This window comes from Pocillopora verrucosa, chromosome 13, assembly GCF_036669915.1.
Source record: "Pocillopora verrucosa isolate sample1 chromosome 13, ASM3666991v2, whole genome shotgun sequence".
Lineage (NCBI taxonomy): Eukaryota > Metazoa > Cnidaria > Anthozoa > Scleractinia > Pocilloporidae > Pocillopora > Pocillopora verrucosa.
In genome coordinates this window covers 621,609-634,573 of record NC_089324.1, presented here as the reverse complement: position 1 = coordinate 634,573, position 12,965 = coordinate 621,609, and the positions used below count along the sequence as shown (strand labels likewise).

The window sequence follows — 12,965 nt, the reverse complement described above, 5'->3', positions numbered from 1 at the left end:
TCATTTCCTTGAATGAAGAAGGTTTAGAATTTGAAAGTCGTGATATGATACAGGAATGTTTTACATACGAAGACGAGCTGTCGTTGCTAACAGTAATATCAGAAAAATTGGGTTATAGTTGGTCTTTGAGTTGGATGTGTTCTTAGCGATCACTTTGTGAGGGCTGGATGCTTTGCTGTCTCAAAAAATGTTAACAATAAGCTGTTCTTTCATTTATCGCTGTTAATTGTGATACTTGGGGAGATACTAACTGTTAGACTCTGCGTGAATTTAGAGTGTGACCATTCTAATGAAAGCAAAAGAGAATTTCTTCCTTGTGTGATGGTTTTCTTGTATAGAGGGCTAGTTTCGCCTCTGATCCTTAAAGCTTTTCATATACACTTTTTGGCAAACAAATGACGAGAAGAGACAAGATCATTAGCTTGAGACTCAAAACCAAATTCTCCCAACTAATCTAAGAGAAAAATTGAAGCAGCTGGAATGGAGCGCGCTTTTCGAGGACAACGGAAGCAGTAACACACAATTTTCACTTAGGGACTCGTTGCTCCTCGCCAGACAAAAATATTTTTTAAAACCCTTAATCCCAGTTGTGGGGTAAATCCCGTATCACCGGTCTGGATAATCCACAAAGGAACGAAGACATATTCCAGCGAAAATGCGATCAGGATATCAGTGATAGAGCGAAAGATAAGGCATGTTGACAGGTACCAACCTTGGCAGCCTGGGTACGAGGTTAAACAGGTGTAAGATCTGGATAAGCACTCGGAGATTCCACTTTGATTTTTGTTTTTCACCTTTTATGAGAGAAAAGTTATTCACCGCAAGAATTTGCCGTGGTTACCCAACAGGATATCTTGTATTGGTTAATTACGGCTAAAAATAAAACTGTCTTATTTGTGCATCAGCAACTGAGGTGCAGTCAGAGATATGCCACACAATTGAAAATACATTCAAACATAATGGTTGAGCCAACTCGTTATCCCTGCCTGACTCATTAGTCGACAGCGTACAAATGATACCTTTTTTTGTCTTTTAATTCTTTAAACTTTACATTAGGTTTGGTTCTTTTTTGTTCATCGCGTATTATTCGTATCTCCAATTTTTCGGGAAAGCGGATTTCAGCCTTTTCTCTTACCATGCTTTGGCCATAGACCTCTTGGAGAAGGCGACAAATTTCATTCACACCACACCAAAGGTAACCGTGCTACCCTAACCCATACCAGTATCGTTATGCGAGAGAAAAGACTAGTAGTGAACATTCTTTTACTACAATGGGCTTTATCACAACAACTGGAGACATTTTCAAAATGACAGAGAACCTTGAATTTAATAAAATTATGAAATGACGTTACTAAGATAACCAAACATGAAAAGAGTAAGATGACACCAAAAAGGACCAAGCATGCATCAAAATTACAAAGATTTACCCCCTTTACTCTCCATTACTAATCACATTCTCTACACTGGCATCTTAACATTTCCTACGTTACCAGCAAGGAGAATTTGATCGAAAATCTGGAGCTTTTTGAATTGGTGATCATTTTCTTTATTCTTATGACCCTAATATTTGGTTCAAGGGTGATTTTGTAGTGAGAAATTGGAAGCCAGTCACTCTTTAGGGAAACATATTAAACAAGGATTTTAGATGAACTGAATAATAAAAGGTCAAATTGCGACGTGCTTCTGCATTAGCTGAGATCAATATGTATTTTCTCCTTAGCATTTTAATACGTTATTTACAAGAGTATTTATGAGAATTACTTTGCTTGTTGGCTTTAAGGTATTATTGTAGTAGGACACTTCTTACTGTTAACTGGTATGGTAAGTTAACTGGATAGGTTTGAAGTAGATAGTGGGGGTTAAATCGTAACCCAAAGCAAAATGTTTTAGAACTGTAAGCATTGTGATCAAACTCAGTGTACTAATTGCACTTTTCACCGATTTAGGTTTGGTTCAAAAACAGAAGAGCGAAATGTCGCCAACTGGACAAAGCTGCGGAAAATAAACGAAAACTAGAGAAGAAATCACCTCCAGGAACAATTCCGACGTCCAAAATTGAACAAAAGAAATCAAGTCCTTCTCCATACCAGCTCCCCAGCTGCAGCGCAAATATAAATAACATGTGGAATGGGCCAGCATCTACCCCGCTAACACACAGTCAAAATTACCCCACCCCTCCTGTGTTAACAAACAATTCCGGTCCGGTGTTTATGCCTCCCCCACACCCTCCTCCTGCACCGGCCCCCCCGCCATATTATCGTCCGAACTCTGACTGTTCATACATGTCGGCGTCACCTTACATGCATATGAATAGACCAGGCGAGCAAGCGTACCCACCGACTCATATGTAACAACTGTTAGATTTTCGCGAAACAGTGGTGAACATGATTCGTCTGCGCCAATGGAATATCCAGAATAGAGTATCGCACGAAGATTGCCGAAGGTATCCGAATATTTCAAGGAGTACGGAAGAGAGCACGCTGAATGAAGTTCACGGGAATCGGCTGAATCCTCGAAGGCAATTTTTTTCAAGAAAAAAACTAAGCAGAATGTTGTACATACGATTTAAAGAACACAGCTTTTGCACTAGCCGCAGTGTATATTAGCTAGCATAAATTTCACATTTAGAGGTTTTTAAACACGTTTATTTCTATTGAAGACTGAAATGGTCATCTCGGAGACAAGAAATGGTTGGCGACGCCCCCCTCCCCCCTTCCGTTTCTTCAATGAGCAACAAGTCTTCACTTTTTAGTTTTGAGTCATCTTTGTTATCTTTTGCTTCGTGTAAGCGATGCTTTTCTCCAATTCAGTTTACGACGCTTGTTACATTTTTAGCAATCAAAAGGTAGATACATTTAAGATCAATACAAAAGGAAAACTTAAAGCTCTTTAAGATTTCTTTTCTCGTCTACACATTCACCAATCATTCGGTAATCATTAGAGGTTCTGAGAAGTTTTTTTTTTGAGGGGGGAAGCACTTCCTTATTTGGCCAGAAAGGGTGTGTGCCATGTGTCACTAAACAGGTGTGATTTCGGAGTTTAAAGTCTTTTAGGGAGTACACTATTGTACAATTTAGCTTCATCAGTGTTTCATCGGTACCAATTCCCCTTCTCCCCAGCCATTAAAATTGCTCAGGGGTAATGGAGTAACTCGTACCCAGTTAATTACATATTATATTGGCCACTGCAGGACTGAGAGGGGATTCGAGAGAGATTTTACAAAACAACGAGTGCTTGCTACTGAAAGTGTAAACACATTCTTAAACTACGATGTGGTTGAGATCCCAGTTTTTCGTGACGCCCAATAGGGTCGGTCGAACATCAGTTGGGTTCAGAACAAACCAGGATGTTTGATGGTGCCACAACTGTCGTTCAATAAAAGCGTTAGGACATGAAAGTTAACGTTCAGAAGAAGTTCAAACAACATCTAATACCATCGAACAACCTTGAACCCTCCTCCTTTCCTATCCTCTCTAAATGCAAAACAGTTGCAGCTTTAATGCAAGTCATTCTGCTCTACAATGATTGCAAATTGATAGAGCATTTTAAGGTATACATAGAATCATCTCCTGTATGTTAAAGATTGAATCTTTTCTCTCTTGTGGTTCGGACTAATATTAAGTGTCTGCCACAACTCCAAGAGAATAGTAACACAATTTCGATTGGGCTTCAAAGATGCTCAAGCATTACGTCACCATGGTTATTTCCTATCCTATCCCTTCACCCTTCTCTCCCCCCCCCCCCCCCGTCCCTCACCCTTCGCCCTCTCCCCACTCCCTTCTTCCCTTTCGTGCTAGGAGAGGTACACTGCCCCACACGGAAAGCCACCCAGCCCCGAACAAAAGCGAATTCGTTCCATGCTACAGAAATTTTGGATACAATCCCTCATAGAGTGACAACCTAGCTGAACCTGTGTATAACCAGCACCAGTTCCCTAAAAAAAGAAATTCAGCACAAACAAGAGGACACAAAAATAAGTTAAAAAGTAAGTCATAAATAGAAAAGTAAAATCTGTATAAGTTTCATGAAGCTTTGCTCCTGTTCTTTCTGTGAAAAGAATCCATTCTTTCTTGCTTCTCTCCACGGCACAGGACACAGCTGTACTTGCTTTTCGTCCGGGCGAGTTGTGCATAAGCCTTTTCGTCGATACCATCACAATCTGAAAGGTGAAAACCATCCTCTTAAAAGTGCAATGTGAACCCTTTACAATCTAACATCAGTATGCATATTCTCCACACTGTTCTTTGGACATTTTCTAAGGTGACGTAAGAGGAACTAAAGTTCAAATAGTTCTTTTCCCACCTGAATTGTCACAAACCTGTATATAAATCTTACATAAAAGTTTTCTAGCTCTGTGTATGATTTAAGTGATTAATAACAATCAGCACACAAGATGCATATTGCATAACCCATCCTAACTGAGATAACCTTGGTTTTCGAAGTATAAACAACTAGCAATTACGCTCCTTCCACCGTAAGTAACTACCCAGAGTTTACCGGAACCCAGCTATACTCCTAAGTGGCTTGAAACGAGGAACCACGAGAATAAAGTGTTTTGCTCAAGAATACAACACTGTGACATGGAACCCAAACTTCTGGATTTGGGCTTCGGCGCTGTAATGTCTTCCAAATCGAAATTAAATAAGGGTAAAAAAGTAGTTCAGTCAAACCTGTGTGAATCCAGCGGTCACACATGTCACAACACACCATGGGCAAATCAGACTCGTCATTGCGGTAAACTTTTAAGCAAACCGGGCAGAAGTTTCCTGCGCGGAACAACCTGTGAGAGGAACAATGGAAAAGGTAACATCAACATGTACGAGAAGTAAACATAGGAGAGAACAATGGACCACCATCATGTAAGTCATTCATAAAGCATATAAGCAACGTTTCCTTTACAACCTGAAAACAAGGAAAAAAATCGATCGCCCCTAAAAATTCGACCAACGTTTATTCTTACTTTGATAGCGTAGTATCTACAGGAATTGCAGCAAGTCCACACATGTAAAATGCGTGTACTTTTTATGTGCGTGTACAATACGTGGACACTGCACGCAGTGTTCAAGAAACAGCATAATGTAACCGTTTATACCTGGAACAGGCAGAACACAAGGTTTGTAAGAACTGCACTTCTGATCCGTCTCGTGGTTTGGTGTACTGTGGGGCACATACGAAACCAAATTAGCTGATATACGTCAAAGCACTCATTAGCTGGTTGCGGTAAAAGGGAGTAAAACTGTAAGAAGAAGTTATATAAACCTCGTGTTTCCATCTGGAGGTTGGGCCTTCACCTGGGGATCTTCTCAAGCAGGATGCACACATACCACACTTATCACATGTCCACCGACCTGATGAAAGAAACCAACACAGTGGACAATCAACGGCACCTACCGTTTATTTGCAAAATGCGTCTACTTTCGTTCTCTCTATAGGCTTGTTTAGTTTTCCAGTTTAGGACTCATCGTTTTGGTAAAAGGTGCCTCGTCTTCATCGTGCGTGTTTACCCCCTCTCCCCTCCCTTCCTCATTATTTGCCCCTTCCCTCGCCCCATCTCTCCTCCCCTCCCCAGGAAGTCCTTCACTGCAGGTCTTGTCGAGGTAAAATTTAAGTTTCAACGCGTTTAGTGGGGTTGTAAAACTGTAACATCATTGCTGCATTTCAATCAGTGTGTTGATCGCATACAATGAACACCGATTTTCACCAAGATTAACAAGAAACACAACTGGAAACTATTACCCATGATCACACTTACATGTACTTACCTACTGGTATCTGTTTGAGTCCCACACAGAAACTGTGGTATCCACGGTCACATTCGTCACAGAATAACATCTTATCCTGTCAACAAAGACCTTAGAATTAAATTTTACGTCCGAGTTGATAACTCGTGCGGTCAAGCAAGTGAACGTGAGGGCAGAGAGATGTTTCATTTTTCAAAATGAGTTTGTTTCCAGACAAACTTTTAAGGTAATTTAAATTCGAAAGTTTATCACAGTGAGTGGAAGAGGAGCTAGTTTGCGGTATGGCACAATTAACCATTACAGTAGTTTGGGTCATGCAGATGTACATAAGAGAGGAAATGACTAACGCTAAAACGATAATTTCCTCATTCGTCGCTAGTAAAATGTTTTCGACCTTGTGGTCTAATGGCCCGGATGTTAAAAAGGCATGAAAAGGTCTGTTATCAGTAGAAGTGACTGAAGTTTTGACCACCTGAGTGAAAAACGTCATGAAAGTCACGTGAATCAGACCCCTAAACTCTTAACTCTAAAGATGACATCCGCTTTGGTTGTTGAAACGTCTGTCAATTTTAACGGCGACAGTTCTTCTCAGGACAACTGCCCTCACCCGGACTATCAAACAATTTACTGTGGCAACAAGTAAATAATCCTTAACAATACTCTCTTCTCCATACCTCTGACATGTGATGCACCTTCGTCAGATCTCAAAACATTCTGTACGTGTACAGTAAGTACTGCTTAAACTCGATCATGTCATTCTATTTACCTCATCAAACGGGTCGCGGCAGACGATGCAAGTTTTACATTCCATGCATTGCCATGGATATGTCTGGATTACTACAACCAACTGGGTGTTCATGTCCAGACATGTGGGATGTCCTGTGCAAAACACAAAAGTCCTTAGTGTTCCTGTGATAACAAAGTTTTACTGCATGTCTTGCACTTACACAATTCCTTCACAGGGCTATTCTTTAAATACAGACTGATAGATGTTGCAGAGAGGGAGATAACATAGTGAACGTGTACAGCCAAGATAGTTTAAATATCCATTCATAATTAGAAGTACATCATCTCAGCTAAAACACAACCAAGCTAAATTACACTCGTATAATTACCATTAACAAAGAAATAATTCTTATTTTGTTCTTGCAACAAATCTCCTGCAGAGTTAACACTTAGCAATCAAAGGTCACAGTTTTCAATATTTTCAAGAGCAAATTATTCATCATAAAGCTATATTTCTATAGCTATAGCTATAACTTCACAGGAAAAGCTATAGGAAAACTTTTCGCAAAACATCTGCAAACAATTGGCCTATCAACCAAAGCAGTCAGAACACAGTCATGCACAGACATACCACTATTCTCACACTGTGAGCAGTGTATAAGTTCCTCTGGCAGTCCTTTCTTGTTTGAATCTGGGCCTTTCAAACAAATGCCACACAGTGCATCGGGACGTTTTGGGGGCTGTGAACAAGATGTCAAAGTGACGGTTGAGTTTTATACATGCGCTTTCATTGTAACATTCTTATTGAAAAAATAATTAATAGGAAGTACTCATTAGATTTTCCCAAGTTTTCGACTGTCTCCCAAGACTCCCAATCCAAAATCAAGGGATGACATTAAATAATTACTGGATGAAGTTTTTGTGATATCCAGAATAATCATCTGAAGGCTGATAACCCTTACCAAGACCTTGATTATTCTGGATATTACAAAAATTGAATCTAATAATTGTTTTATTATACAAAAAATGAAAAAAGAAATCGTCCCAACAATAGGTGGAATTGATCATTTATTTCTAAACTAGTTAAAAAATATACAAATCAGCAAGCAACACGAGGTGCGCAAACTTGAAAAGATTACACTTGGAAATCATGCACCATGGTCATTCATGACCTGACTACCTGCGACCTTTAGTGTCCTTGACATGACTATTGTATAATCTGCGGCTAGATGACATCCTAGATGCTGATTTCGGAAATTCAATGTACACTTTCAGCCAATCAGAAACCAAAGTGTGAGTTGAATGTACAACAATCTGTATTATTTCACCTGTAAATTTCTATTCATACATTATCAAAAGTTGTTTATGAATTGTACTAACTTTGTATTTTCCTGGTATTTTCTTTGCTGGTGGTTCTTCTATTTCCTCTTCAGAACTGCTATCACTACCTTCTTCAGCTGTTGAATCCTGTGTGACAGCAAACATTTTTCAAAGTTCAATTTTGTGTGAAAACCATGAGCACCAGAAATATTCATGGGCTACTTATGTAATTCATGGGCCTGAAATAAAGTACTGTTAACCCTATTCCTTCCAAGATTCTCATTGGCAGTTCTCCTTACTGACGGCCATGCAATTCTTCTAAGGTTGGTTTGGAGAATATAATATTGGATCAACTAATAATTTCCTAATTGGTATTTTTTTTCTCACCTATTGCCTGCTTGATAGACCAGTGGTTGTGAGGAGAAATTCTATCTTGGGAGTTGAAGGTTTAACCCCTTAACTCCCACAGGTGATTAACATGAAACTTCTCCCTATAATATTCATGTATTATTCAGGTGACAGGTAATGGGAATATTCAAACTTATCAGGTAGAAGCTGCTATCTTGATCTAGCACCAAGTTCTTATAACTAATTACGAGGAAATATATAGCTGCTAGAGGGGAGAATTAACAAGAAGATCTGGGGAGTTGAAGGGTTAACAAACTATTGAACAGTGAATGCCTAGAGAAAAAAAAATGCTAATTCAACCTACTGGCAAGGATATATCATCTGATTCTTCAGAGTCTGCTTGCTGCGGAGGTACATATGGTTCTGGAGGCAGTGGGGGCTTTGGCATTTCCATAACAGTACCAAGTGGAAAGTTGTTTAGCTCTTCTGAAGTGTACCTTGAAACAAACAATGAAAAGCACAAAAACATATGTCAACTTAATAATGATTGCAATAGTTCCTAGCCTTTAAAAAAAAAAGAGCAAAGACAACATCTGGTATGTGCACAACAAACATTTGTTACAAGCTCATGTACATGTATATACAGTGTACAATATTATTTCAAGTCTTGAACTTTCTAAGAAACATAGGAAAAAAAAATGTTGGCTATACAGAAACATGATCTTCATTTTATTGAGATTACTTATCAGAGTTTTTAGTCTTTCACAATTTAACCACTTCAGACAGAAATATTTTTTTAAACAAAAGGGGTTTTTTACCACTGTATTTGTCATTTTAGGGTTTAAAGAGAAGGATTAATAGCATTTTTATTCAATATTTTTTAAGGTCTCTTACTGCCTAGACCAAAAAGCAGCAAAAGCTGAATTCATTTAATACCTTTTATAGTATTCCTGGAATTGTCCTGGAAGAAGAGCAACTGGGTATAAACTTGGTTTGGTGCAAGGCTTTGTTAATCGTGTTGTCTTGTTGGCTGGAACATGGATTATCTAAAGTATGATATGAAACATTTTGTACAATAAATGTAAATCAGAAGTTAATCTACACCCTCTACTAACTGAGTTCAAGGTCCATACTGTAAGTTATAGACCAGGATTGTCTACTTGGGTTTATGGCCCTTGAGCGAAGCAAGTATTAATGGGTTCTGACCAATCATCAAGGAAGCCTGGGAAAATGCTGGGGGTGGCCTTGTGATGAACTAGCCTCCCATGCAGGGAAACCAGAAAAAACATCTGCTGAGTGGTCAACCTGGTTTGAATACAGACCTAAGAACATTTGATCTTACTTGAGTCTGCATGTCAAAGTATGAACATCTCTCTTCTCTCCTCTGCTGAGCCAACTGAGCATTGAACTCTGCCACATCTTTGATGGCCCGTTTGATGTAGTTTGCTACTTTTCTAGTTTCCAAAGATCTCTGTAATGGAATGTGCAACAAATATAAGTCTTTTTTCCACTATTTTTAATTCAGTTTTCAAATTATCAATATTATATTAGCTGGCCCCCAATAGTAACCATAGCTAGTTTTTTGCAGTCAGTAATTAACCCTTTAATTCCCATGAGTGACCAAGACACAATTTCTCCTTACAGTATCAATGCAATATCAACCAGATAAGTGGTGAGAATAAAGAAAAATATCATTTTGGAGATAACTAGTTGATCCAATACTAAATTCTCTGAACTAACATTGTAAGAATTGTATGGTTGACAGTGAGGAGAGTTACAAATTTGATCTAGGAGTTAAAGGGTTAAGAGTGATATAACTGAATAAACTATTTATGTTAAACTAAACTGTATTCAGTGTAGAGAAATTTTTGCAATTGAACACTGAAACTTCAATATCAAGAAATATGTTGAAGAGGAAATTATTGCATGTTAGCTTGCATATTAGCTTATTGTTTACAACAATTTACTTTTGTTATAATTGTTATGGTAGTTAAGTATTATTATCTTTGTTTGCCTGGATGCCACACAAAATATGATAGAGTTCAATCTAAAAAGATTTTCTTGCTCTGAAATTAGAGTCTGTTGGATCATCAATCAGTGAACCAATGTACACGTATTTACTTTCATTTAAAACCATTTACCTTTTCTTCTTCTGCTTTTCGAATTATCCTTTGACGTTCCTTAACATGAGCCACCCTGATATATTCCTGTAAAAATTTTTGTGAATAAGAAATTTGGTCACAAATTTTTTTGAAAATGTGTTCATACAAACCCATTCATATCATTATCAGTTTGTTGTTGACACTGTTAACTCTTTGAACCCAAAGTGACTAGCATCTAATTTCTTCTTTCAATATCACCCCTGAATCACATATTTAGGTCACGAGAATGAAGGAAATAATCACAAACTAAAGAAGCTCATAATTGTCAGAAAAATTCTCTTTATCAACACCATATCAAATGCACAGAGAGCAGTAAGGAGAAAACACATACTAATATCAGGGTATAAAAGGTTAAAGTCATTTACCTTATATTTTTTGGGAAAACTATCTATCATTATTTGACAAACATCCTCAGTCTTATAAGCTGTTAATTCTGAAATACAGAAGCAGATGAGGACAAGGGTGTTAGTGGTATAAGGTAGTGTAGAAAAATTAATGCAATTTCTTGGATCATTGACAGGTTCAAAGGCACTAAATACAACTGTACAGTTCTCAAGAAGTTAATAGAGGGCAAATTATAATTTTCCGTTTAACTCTTTTACTCCAAAAAGTGATTAACTGGTAACCTCTCCCACTAATATCCATATAAGACTAAGCAAACAGGTTATAAGAAAACTCAAGTTTATCTGGTAGAAGTTGTTGCCTTGGTCTAACACCAAATTCTCATAACTAGTTTACAGGGAACTTTTGTAGCAGCTGGAGGGGAGAATTAACATCTGATCTTGGGAGTTCAGGGATAACTCTAACAAGTGATAGATGTACCTTGTGTTTCATCAGTGATGACTCCCTGCTCTTTAAGATACAGTTTTTCATCATCCACTACAACGTGCCTCTCTAAATCTGAGAAAAATTCACAAAATAATCTTTAAAGCAGATACCACAAACAGAACGCAGTCTGAGTCCTTGGAAATAGAAATTGGTAAATTGAAAAAAAAAAAAAAAAAACCGAAGCTGCTCTATCCTTATCAGCCCTACCAAAATAACTTGCTCCAATGTAGTCCTACATGTATGCAACACTAAGTAAACTAAGCTACACTGTTTATAAGAAAGTCTTAGTAATGGAGTTTTCTTTCATTGAGACCTCTAATGTCAGAGAGAAGAGCATTGGATACCAGGTTGCATCAGAGCTCTTCCATAAGTTTTCAGGAATTTTTTCAGTGTCCTTTGAAATATTTGAGCATGTCTAGTAAGTCCCTGGAAATGCCTTATGCCTTGTACTAAGAATAAAGTTGACTGGAATAATGGAGAAACAGTTTTTCATACTCAGTTGCTTTAGCTAATTATTCTTAACACATAAATAGCCAAAATCTCTCACCTGGATTTCTTTCTTCAAGATCATCTGTTTCTAGAAACTGACACACTTGATGCTGCAGAAGATAATACTCTCCTGATCTGTCAGGAGGCCATTGATACTCAAATAATCTTTCTGCAGTAAAGGTCTCCTCAACAATTTCAGGGGAAGAGGGATCAGGAACTTGTTTATTTGTTGTTTCAGTGGAGAGTTTTTCATTCCCTTGTTCATTTACCGAGTTCTCTTTCTGTTGCTCCTCCTGTATTTCAGTCTCTGTCAAAACTTTTGGTTCTTTCAATACAGCTGACTTCCTCTGGAAATTCAAGAACAGAGTGATGTTTTATTCGCTTCCAAATTATCAACACTAGTTAAAGAAGGAAAGAGACAAACAAACAGTGAAAAAATAAAGAAAGTAGCGCCAAGTTTCTAACAAACATATAATTGCTGCTACACGATGAAATCAAAACATTGAAATTACACCTTTCGCACATAAAATACATCTGCCACTCTACGACACTATTTAATTTATAAAACAAACCTTCCGTGGCATTCTTCGAGCAAAAATTACACCAAAAGCGTGCTACACTAGAGAATTGACAAAGCCGCTATCGCCGCCATATGCAGGCCTGGAAGCTGAGGTCCAAACCAGTTCACCACGAACCTTGCGGAAACGAGGCTACCACGTGCGGGATCTCACTTAACAATGCCAAGAGAGCAAGATTTTCAAGCGTGTAAGATGCCACTCAAGCTCAAGTTGTAAATTCAGAAATACTGTTTAAAACCGAAAATAATAGCAAAAAACAAAAAGAAGTATTATTTTTTTTTAAATCGCCCAACGGACCAAAAGTTATTAATTCTTCATGTGTGATAATGCATAAAAGTGGTGTGTTCTGAGCCAGATCTGTGGCAAATAATTCAACGATGAAACAATAGGCCGACATATTTAGAATAAAGAGTACCACTGGCTGATTGGGAGTGGATTACTAATTGGAAATGAAATGCAGAAACACTCTGTTGACAGTGGTCTGGATTATACTGAACAACATTTACATTGCGTGGACCTGTCGACCCCCCTGGCGACAAGAGACTTTTCACACATGGTCTCCTTGTACGATATAATCCCTTAAGTCTTCGCGCAAACATTTCAAACAATTACTTAGTCGCCTTTTCGAAAGAGCACAAAGAAAAAACCGGACGTTGCCGTCTACGAATGTGGAAATATTACCATTTCAGGAAAAGAAGCTAATTACAAAACAAACGAGCAATAACCCGAAACTTTTCTTAAACAATACGAAATAAAGTTTACTGCCACGAGGC

General features: G+C 38.1%; 2 protein-coding genes across 5 annotated transcripts in view; one reads left to right on the top strand and one right to left on the bottom strand.

Annotated features, from left to right (window-relative positions):
- The window catches only part of LOC131789464 (homeobox protein OTX2-A), a 28,576-nt gene extending 25,692 nt beyond the window's left edge, over positions 1-2,884 (top strand). For all 4 annotated transcript variants that reach the window (XM_059106576.2, XM_059106575.2, XM_059106579.2 and 1 more), the window contains one exon: positions 1,947-2,884. In XM_059106576.2, the coding sequence (XP_058962559.1) occupies positions 1,947-2,351 (405 nt within the window). In that variant the 3' untranslated portion in view covers positions 2,352-2,884. The remainder of the gene's footprint in view (positions 1-1,946) is intronic.
- An 867-nt stretch (positions 2,885-3,751) lies between these two features.
- Positions 3,752-12,321, bottom strand: LOC131789510 (PHD finger protein 10). Its single transcript, XM_059106651.2, has 16 exons — positions 12,187-12,321; positions 11,673-11,961; positions 11,120-11,197; positions 10,663-10,730; positions 10,277-10,342; positions 9,478-9,606; positions 9,072-9,181; positions 8,500-8,632; positions 7,848-7,934; positions 7,099-7,207; positions 6,508-6,620; positions 5,763-5,838; positions 5,260-5,348; positions 5,093-5,157; positions 4,671-4,780; positions 3,752-4,159 (listed from the first exon to the last, which is right to left on the bottom strand). The coding sequence occupies exons 1-16, from the start codon at positions 12,196-12,198 to the stop codon at positions 4,023-4,025; spliced, it is 1,671 nt and encodes a 556-aa protein (XP_058962634.2). The 5' UTR covers positions 12,199-12,321; the 3' UTR covers positions 3,752-4,022.
- Positions 12,322-12,965: the final 644 nt, after the last annotated feature.

Bases quoted from the DNA above. Each gene is read 5' to 3' on its own strand.
- LOC131789510 (XM_059106651.2), bottom strand. The intron at 9,607-10,276 runs GTAAATGGTTTT...ATTCCATTACAG, and splicing joins GAAAAGCAGAAGAAGAAAAG to AGATCTTTGGAAACTAGAAA. The intron at 5,839-6,507 runs GTAAATAGAATG...CTTTGTTGACAG, and splicing joins GCCGCGACCCGTTTGATGAG to GATAAGATGTTATTCTGTGA.